Source organism: Scatophagus argus, chromosome 6 (genome assembly GCF_020382885.2).
Source record: "Scatophagus argus isolate fScaArg1 chromosome 6, fScaArg1.pri, whole genome shotgun sequence".
NCBI lineage: Eukaryota > Metazoa > Chordata > Actinopteri > Scatophagidae > Scatophagus > Scatophagus argus.
The window spans coordinates 9937653-9947645 of NC_058498.1; the positions used below are offsets into that span (position 1 = coordinate 9937653).

Genomic DNA, 9993 nt, shown 5'->3' on the forward strand with positions numbered 1-9993 from the left:
TTCTTTTCTGGGCCTTTATTGAGAAAAGACAGCAGGAAATGGTCAAAATTTGCAACATGATAATGAGAAGAACAATGTAGTAATATTGGTAATAAAGCAGTAACTGTTGTCAGTATAGGTTAGTGTCTTCATGTTTCTGCACAGAACCGTATTACAGTGTGCATCGTGAATTCCTGTTCCAGTTCCTTCTCACCATAAACAAATCATAAAGACATTAGGACTTCATGTGATCAGTTCACACTTATCAGCTCTGGAATATCAATTCACAATTACTCCATACATTAATTGATATATCTATATTCCAGTTAATATTAAAATGTATTGATGTAACTGTATTTACAAATCTGTGTTCATGGTGTTTGATTCGCTTCGCATTTTTGTGATAACAAGTGAAGTGATTGTGAATTAACATTCATTAACTTTTGATCTATTGCGTGTGAACTGACTGTAACTCCATCACCTGTTAATGGTGAGCAACAGGAATTCGTGATACGTCCTGCATTAATTCATACATTAAATCATCGCGAGTAATGCGTTAATTATGCATTGCTTAAGCATACGATTTGTACCACCGTTATAACGTGTCGCCCTATAAGCTAATACGGTTAGGTTGCTGACCAAATGAGTCCCAATTAGTCTCATCATCAGTCTAAATACTCCTGCGAAGCTGCGTCTCAGCATGTATCTGTTTTGCTCAGCGGTGCCTGGTGCGATGCGACAGGTCTGAGTGACACCCACACCGTCAAATATCTCCAGGATGCACCAAACAAACCCACAAGTCGCGCATGTGAGAGTTTTTGCGCACGATGCAATTCCCATCCAGACACAACAGTAATTCCTTTATAATGAAGCTCCCCGCTGAACGTGAATCATCTCTGTCGTATGAACCTGATCCGTTTAACTCTGAATGTACCACATTGGTGGATGTCATTACTCTGCATAAAGTCAGTTCTCCCAGTAACCTCTTTGCGCACAGACGCGTAAATCTGATACAGGATGTATGAGGTTATCCCTCGTGTCCAGTCACCAGTCATTCAAGCTGAGAGTTAAAATCTGACTTTTCCTTAAAATAAATCAACGATGAACTGCAGTGAGGGCATATCCACTTGTTCTAAGGCAATTTCACCTCTTTAAAATGTGTTCAAGAAAGTGTTGATTGAGAAAATTACACTTGATCATACGGAATTCCTGGAACTCTTCTTACAAGAAGTTCAATTCTTTAATTCCAGCGGCAGAATTTGAATTTTCACCTCTACTTTTAAAGAAAAATATGTCATTCACGCGCTCACAGTATAATGTTGAGTATGACTTGTTCAGATGTTTCACAGGGCAGGCGACTGGCATCTTTGAAGTTGTCCTTTCTCTGCCAAAGTCGCTCTTCAGATCTTAACGCGCAGCCTTTGAAACCACCTTCGATTTCAGCTGTTGTATCTCAGCCAGAGGTCTAAAAGTTAAAAAACAGAACATTTTGATAGCTCATAGACTATCTCATTTCCTCCAAAGTCCCGATGACCGGAGCTTGTATCATTTAATTAATCCCTGGCATGACGTGCTCCGAGGCAGGTAGAGAAAACAGGGAGTTGGCGCGGAAGGAGGACCATTACGCAGGTTGGCATGACATCACCATGGGCTGGCTATAAAGGAGTGAGGACTAATACACAGAGTTAGAGGAGCACTTGAGGAGCTTTGGAGTAAAGGACGGACTGAAGCCTCTTATGTTTAACAGCTGATTGGCTGGTGCTTCCGTCCCTCTTTCTGAACCTCAGCGCAGAGGAGTCCCTAAAGAATACAAGACTTGTCAAAATGAACTTGTCGTACTTGGTAGCGTGTGGACTTATGGTCACCCTGCTTTCAGTAAGGATGGGAGCGAAACCTTTATCTCAGGGGCAGCAGAAGGTAAGAAGAAGTCACTTATTTCTGAGAACTTTAGCAGTTTATTTCCTTCGTACCAGTAACTGTTGGAAGCTGAATGTTGCTTCAGGTTGAACAGCTTTTCTGTTGTCCATACGCTCAGGACTGTTGTTTTACGCATCATATTTCATAATTTCTGTCATGCTCAGCAACACAGCAAGAGCATTTTTCCCACATTAGGAATTTAAAACATTCAACATATTTCATGACGGGAATGTTTTATAGTCAAGGATATCCAACCTCCAAAGACTTCATAACCACCGTATTTTGCTCCCCAGCATTTGACAGTTTAGTAAAGTCATTTGACAAGCGGAAAAAGAAACCGAAGACTTTAGGCGGAACCGTTTAAATTAAAAACATTAATTTCAGGAATAAAACGAACGAATTTACATGATGATGATATTCAGGTTTAACTTGGAATTAATATTTTTAGATTGCTTGTTAGAATTGAACCACAACAAGCTGAAAGGTTTTGTGCGTAAAATCACCATTACGCATATAATAGGTCAATGTAATCGACTAACTGACACTGAACAATTATTTTAAATAGAGCTTTAGTTAAAGCTTAGATGGCTAGAATTTAGGATCAGAGGCACCTGTCTTATGTGACTCTTCACTGAGGATGTGAAGACATCACGAAGAGTGGCAGAGCTGAACTGTCACACGGTAAAACCATAACAAGAAATAAAGCACATTAAGGTTGTCATTTGGGGTTTGAATCGAAAAACTGCAGCACCTGAGACGATCTAATGGAGGATTGGTTTTTGTGATCGGAGATCAATCGTAGTTCATCGTACAGCGGCGTGCGGCAAGGATGACTACAGTTTCCCTCTCGGCCAAAGCACGTTGCGTTTGACAGATTTTAAATGTGCACCAAGTTGAGTGTTCCACCAAATTCGCATTAAGTATTATGAAAACCTGCTGCTCGAAAATACAGCAAGCATGCATTTCAGCTTTACCGAGAGCACATCTCTTTGCTCAATGTATTTGCCGGAGATATCGTTTATTTACGTTTTAAAATCTGTGTTCCAGTCTCTTAGAAGTTTGCTGGGCGAGGAGCTGGCGGACTTTCTGGAGTCGGAGGAGAGGGAGAGGAGGCTAGATGCTGTGCGCTCTCGGATGCGGTTACTGCGAGATTTACGCATGGACACCCGGGCCAGAGGGATGTGGGCTCGTCTCCTTAACGACCAACCCACGCCCAGGAAACACAAATCCGGAATCAAGAAAGGGGGATCCACGTCGCGGAGTGGCTGCTTCGGACACAAGATGGACAGGATAGGAACCATCAGCGGCATGGGTTGCTAGAGTTGGACCAGAGTTGTGATGGTAAGTTTTCTTCAAAGTCACAGTCTCACTTCACACTTAGTTTCACTGTTAGCAAAAAGAGGAGGACAAAAGTGAATGAAGGGGGGGATAAAGTAATGCAGTAGGAGAAATAAAACACAATCAAGGAAGCGAAGAGAAGCCTCTGATTTGTGGAAGGATTGTGCAAAAGGATGGAAGGAGTGTAGAAAAATGGACGAGAAAGGAAAGAAGGGAAGAGGGGGAGAAGGAAGAGGAACTCTTGAAGTTTACATTTTCTCTTCTGCCAGTGATCATCTAAGGACTCCATGTAGGGTTATTGTCTCATTAAATGTCCTTGATGTATCCTGTGTTAAGCTGCAGAAAGGACAGGGGCATGGATGGAAGTCAGATTATCATTATTTGTTGATGGTCATCCTTCCACGGTGTGTGTTTTGGATCCACAGTTAGCAAATCTCAGTGGTAGCAACATACAGTATCGCAGGTGGAGAGAGACATGACCATTCAAGGTTGTATTCTGTCAAGTGATGGACTCATGGACATTGAAGTATATGTCATTAACCTCAGCTGTCTGACTGACTCTTCATATGATATCATCAAACCTCGAGCTGTAGTCTAGGAGTGTTCCCTCCTCCTCCAGGAACCCCCTTAAGATACCAGGAAAGCCCACTTAAACTGATGTAAGTGTCATGCATGGGAAACAATCCATTGAGTATTTAGGAAGTCCGCTCTTGTTATTGTACACATCATCATGAATGATTCCATCTGCTGCGTCTAGAGACAAGCAGCATATACCAAGTTTAGGAACAAACAAGGACAGTAAGGGAGACACAGACGAGGGAGGACGTGACGCAGACGGATGCACATTATAAGCACACGGCACCCTGCGGTGGGCAGGAGCCTTCTGGGAAACCCATGAGCTTAACCCGAGTGATTTTAACAAAAACAACAAAGGGGCTGTGGTGGTGAATGAAGTAATGAGGAAGGAAGGTGACGCACAAATTAGTCCTGAGGCTTGAGACCTTTTTGTGGTTGTGGACCCACTGTGAAAAACTGATGGGGGTGTGTGATTTTGTGACTAATTTGAGTGAGTGTGTGTGTACATGTTTTTCATCAGCTGACACCCGTCTTCCCGCTAACGGTTCTGCAGTGTAACGTGGAAGTCTGTGTTAGACACGTGTTCTTCGAGGTGAAGCGGTTGAGTGTAGAGTCAAATTTGGAGATTCACAGAATGATGAGAGGCAATAGGGCTACACATTAGGTACAAGCTGCTCAATGACTGAATGAATGAACTCATGTGACTTCTTTGTGAGTGCTCAGTCTAACCATACGACTCCTGTTTTCTCTCTTTCTCTAGATCTTTGGACGATGGGTTTGGATAACAAAAGTTTGTTCTCGCCTGAGGAAAAAAAAGAAAAGAAAAACTCACCATGTGACAGATTTTCGGTACGAAAGTCACCATGACCAGCATAAACAAAGACTTTGAAGACAATGCTACAAAACCTTCACATATATATATAATGCAGGTGTATATATACATATATACATAGGTGTGTACCATACAAATGGTCAACCACAGACGCATACTACAAGATGGCGGACAATGGTGTAAAAACTACAAACCGCAAAGCTGTATATTGTTGCTGCTGCTGCTGCTGTACATTCATGTACTTCATCTTCCCCTGCATAAATGTATTTATGTTTTAAAAACTATTTATATGTTTATAAAAAAAAAAGAGATATTTATAAATATGAGTTTTATTTATGTAACATTTTGAAAATGGATGCAAACTGCAGGTCAATTCTGTTTGTAACTTTTCTTTTGTCTCAAATAGTTGTAAATGTTTTCAAAAATGATATAAAAAAAAGAACATTCCATGTGCACTTACGCGTATCTCATGGTTTTATGTTGACCACTGAAGTTGGTAAAATCGGGTTACGGAATATGTTCTTGCATGGCTCGCAGGTTAGAAAGTGGATACCACTTTCAATCCGCTTGTCAGGAGCTAAGAGAAGAAGCTGCCTTGCTGTCAGCTTGATCACCTTTTATTTCCATACATACATTTGAAAAGGTTTAGTTATCAGTGAGTGTAACACAACCTTCTACACCAGTGGAGAGCACTTAACGCTAAAATAACCAGCCTAAGAAATGTCATCTGCTGTGTGTACTGAGAGTATTCGCATGCCACACTCTTATTCTGGATAAATCGAAAAGTTCTTTCATTTTTACTTGATTGAGGCTGCACCTTGCAGAGCTGGACATGCATTAGTGGCATTGTACTCTTATTAGGTGGCATTTTAACTGTTGGTTCTCAGCTAAGGTACCATGCAGCCAATGTTTTCAGCCGAGTTGAAAATGAATTGGTGAATGAGGTCAATACAGCCACACATTACAAGGACAATAGAGATACAGGACTGCACCATTACATCTGAACATACAACAGCTGGATAAGTTCAAATACAACGTTAACTGCTAACTGTAGTGTAGTCAGTGAGATAAAGCCTCAAAAGCATGTATGTTCATGATGTTCCTGTAATCAAAAGTATTAGCACAAAACAAAGTATGAAGAACAAATATGATGTTTGGTACATTTAGGGGGGCAGATATGATGAGATGAAGATGAAGTTTTCAGGTTTTGTTGCAATAACTGTTGGAACCTGAATCCAAGTCAGGTTAACAATAATACTTATCTTTGTTTATATGCCAAACATTTAAAAGTAGAGCTTTCAAAGTTAAAAAAGTAAACAATATGCATAAAGGATACATAAAAGTACATAAATATGCGAGGTATTCAAAGTAACAAACAAGCACAGTTAAAATATGGGAATGGAATCATATAAATGCAAGTCTATAAAAGCGTGTTTATGAGTAAAATGTGATCTGAATTAGCCAGCTGAAGTTCCTGAGAGAGTTTGGGCCACAGTCAAACGGTATAATCACCCAGAAGGGCTTTGAGACTGAGGGAGACTGTGGAGGAAGATCTGCAGTCTCTGCTTTTTGTACCAGGAAAAAGGATCAAACCTTTGTCTTGGGTGTGTTTAACAGAGTAGTTGTAGACCGGCGTTCATGAAAAGTCTAAGTTACTGTGGTCACCTGGAAATCAAAAAATTTAAATTAGGACCCAAGTCTGGGCTCAAGGTCTGCACAGTAGATGTGTCTATAGTGAACTGGTTTACTGAAATCCCAATAATCCTGAAATGACCTTTCCAAATGTACCTAAACATGTTAATAACAGATTGCAAAAAGTTCTCAATGGAGTGGTTTGATATCAATAATTTGCACAAATATACTCTCACACTAGAGGGCAGCATAGAGCTGAGGGAAACAAAACACCTGCTGCACAGACATACTATGGACCTGATCATTTACCAATCTATGAAAAGATACTTCAACTGCAAAATCCGAATGTCTCAATGGATGATTTATCATTCAAAATCTTGTGATGATAACAGAAAAGAGCAAAAAAAAGAGCAAAAATAATGCTGTTTTTCAGTACAGATTGGTCACAAACCATCTCACACACACACATGCACACAAAACACAAGTTACAAAAATCTGAGAAAAGAAAGAAAGCATTGTGCAAAACACAGTAAAGACTGTCAGGAGTGGATAAAAGCTCGTCACAAGCTGCTAAAAGTACCCCACAGAGCCTAATCAACACCTCTGGGCCAAACTCCCTGTTGTGAGCTTTGCTAAACTGGCGGGACTCTCTTTCACTGAAGGTGCATCAAAGGCCAGTGGTAAAAGATAAATGTGTGAGAGCACAAATCCTCACCCAAACTAGGGTCTGAAAATTGTTCTGAATGCGTACTTCACAGTCGTGACACATGGGGAATATGTTAAATGGTAAAATTTATTTCTCACCATGGCTCAAAGACAATGTCTTCATAATGTGCCGCATTCAAGATGACAATTCAAAACCCCCAAAAATGAACTGGCTGAAACTGCATGCTTCGTCCATTGACACCACATTGTAACCTAACTGGTCTTTATGACAATACGTTGGCCCTTTTGGGCAAGCTTTGGGCATCGTTTAACTATACTTATAGTTTTAATATCACAAATCCCTTAAAAACTTCTGTCATCTTTTATAACACTGATTATCTTTCTACCATTTCAGTCTTTTAAATTTTGGTGAACCGGGGTTTTGAATTTGGTGCTGCAGTGCTGTATAAAATGTGCCTTACACAGAATTGTTCTTTTTGATGTCTTAATACTCATAGTAAGGTAAAAGTATGAAAAGATATTCTTTAAATTTCCTTTAAAACTCCAAAAACTTTATTTCCTCTTGAAAATACAAGCTCATTACCTGCCAATCGAAAAGAATGAAAAAGCTCTGAGGGCCACCAGGAGCTCTTTTCTTGTCGCTTACTTGGTGCACTTTGGTGCACTTTGGTGTGTTTCTCCTGTTTGATCTGCTCCATAAGCCAGCAATATGTAATGACAAGTTGGCCATGTTGAGAATTTGTAGAACTACTGCACTCAGTGACTCATAAGAGCAGGCAAGAGTTTTTTAGTATTTAACTGCATTAGCAATGACGCAAACACTGGCAAAAATATTGACATTTTAAGAAACATTAAGATTAACCACTGTATGCTTTTAACAACAATTTACAGCTGAGTATAAATCTTAATTTGGTCTGTGCTGGGTGGTTGCCCAGAAATTAATGTGCATTTCCTTGTGATGAAGAAAATCTCTTCTGACCTAAAATCCAGGATGCATCTATTTCCCCTCTGCACTTTCTGTTTGTTAGTTTAATCTGTCCTGACTAAACAGCAGTGAATAACAGGTGCAGGCAGGCTGAGTGGAGGGGTATAATGCCTTTGCATAGTTTGTTTGAAAGACACTGAGAAGACTAATTAAACGTGTGAAGGTGACAGAACCTCGCAACCAGATGTTGTGTTAAATTGCCAGCTGGAATACAATCCAAACAGCTAAAACGGGGATTCGTTTTTACAGGACAAACACTGACACGTGAAGGAAGTTAAATCCTGAAACGCACAACTGATGTTGATGACATGTTTCCATATCGCACTTGCTGTTAATCCTGAATTCTTTGATTTACAAACTTCACACTTTAATGTATACTACCGCCTGCTCCGACTGATCGATCGAACGGAATCACCTTTAACCTTATTTAACCAATCTAATATGGAGACTGTTTTATTCAGGTGACCATTTCATTTTGAAAAATATGATTGTGTGTGTGCCTGCGAAGAACTCACAAGCTGCAACATATATTGTGAACAATAAATTCTGAGAAGAACCATTAACAACAGGAGTAATAAAAATAATATTAGGAACAGGAACGTTAAACACTTCTACCATAAAGCTGCATGAAAGTCCTGTTACTGCATAGTCAGTGCTGCTGTAGTAAGATCACAACCAGTCTTTAATGTTTTCTGTGCAGAAGTTTGGTATTTTAAAGGCATCATCAGGATCACTTGAGACTTTGTTGAGTATTATGTAGATTTTGCAGACTACAAAACGTGCAATTTAGTGTTAGAAGACAATGTTACACGGATTTTATCACTAAGAATAAATGCAAAATAAAAAGTACAGAGTTCAAATGTCTTTTTGTTTGAAAACTAATGAATAAAGTTAATAAAACACCCTCACTGATAAAATAATAGGCAGCCTTATTTCACTGTGAAACCCCAGTAATATAGACAACGAAAGCTGGGTTTTACCGGCTGGAGCGGATCAGTTTTCTCCATCTCTGTGAAACAAGTGAGGGATGTAAGATGCAATGCTGCCTCTTTGTGGTGTTGAGGGTTAATTACCCAAATGTGCTGTCGGTGTCCCCTGGGAATTGACTGAGTTTTTGATGAACCACTACATGTGTATACAGACTGCTTCTAAGGAAGATTGTGCAATATGATCAAAATCTCCAGAACGGCTACTAAATGAATGTGGTAGTCGGATGTCTGTCAACTACTGTTAACATAGGTCAAGAGCGAACCTTCAGTCTCAACATCTAAAGCAAAGGATTCTGGATGATAAATCCTTAAAGAGAACTTATTAAAATATTTCAAAATACTGTATAAAGTACTTATACCAAATTAAAAGTCCTGCATTTGAATTTTACTTAAAGATTAACACTTAAGTATTAGCAGCAAAGGGTACTTAAACTGCCAGATGTACTCATTATGAACAGTGTTATGTTCTATATGTTGCCATGTATGCCGTGTTCTACATATTACATAGTTTCCATTGGCCTACTGATGCATTCACGTAACGGAAGTCTTTACGACTACTAGCTACTTTACACGGTTAAGAAGCATAGGTTAATATTTTATGATTAATCTGTAAAAACTAACTTCAAGTAAATGCAGTAAACAGTTAATGTAGTGAAGAAGCAGTGAGATTATTGAATTTCCCTCAGGATCAATATAGTATCTATCTATCTCGATTAGCACCTTAAATTTAGTACCTCAGAAGTACTCGAGTTGGTTACTGCCATGTAGCGCTTTACTCCCCGCGTAGGCTACATGTGGTAGATATGGCAACTGACTCAAAACACGTGGTTCATAAACAGTTGCGTGGGACTTAAAGAAGCTTTGTGCTCTGTGGCCATTTGGCATATGCAAATGTAGCATTTATGAAACATTTGAAACTAAAATTGAAATTTCTCTAAACATTTAACATTAAATTACTTCATTGTTTCTGGCTAAAATCCCCGACTTTATTGCACAGAAGCTTTGACAACACAACTTTGTTTAACACAAGACGTTTTATTTCTGTATTCCACGTACTCAGTTATTTAAACGCACCGTTA

At 39.5% G+C, this 9993-nt stretch overlaps 1 protein-coding gene across 1 annotated transcript; it reads left to right on the plus strand.

Annotated features, from left to right (window-relative positions):
* Positions 1 to 1637: 1637 nt before the first annotated feature.
* Positions 1638 to 5097, plus strand: nppc (natriuretic peptide C). Its single transcript, XM_046392886.1, has 3 exons — positions 1638 to 1896; positions 2944 to 3237; positions 4571 to 5097. Exons 1-2 carry the CDS (start codon positions 1804 to 1806, stop codon positions 3214 to 3216), a joined length of 366 nt encoding a protein of 121 aa, XP_046248842.1. The 5' UTR covers positions 1638 to 1803; the 3' UTR covers positions 3217 to 3237; positions 4571 to 5097.
* The last annotated feature ends 4896 nt before the right edge of the window (positions 5098 to 9993 follow it).

Bases quoted from the DNA above. Each gene is read 5' to 3' on its own strand.
- nppc (XM_046392886.1), top strand. From the start codon at position 1,804: ATGAACTTGTCGTACTTGGTAGCGTGTGGACTTATGGTCACCCTGCTT. The intron at 1,897-2,943 runs GTAAGAAGAAGT...TCTGTGTTCCAG, and splicing joins TATCTCAGGGGCAGCAGAAG to TCTCTTAGAAGTTTGCTGGG.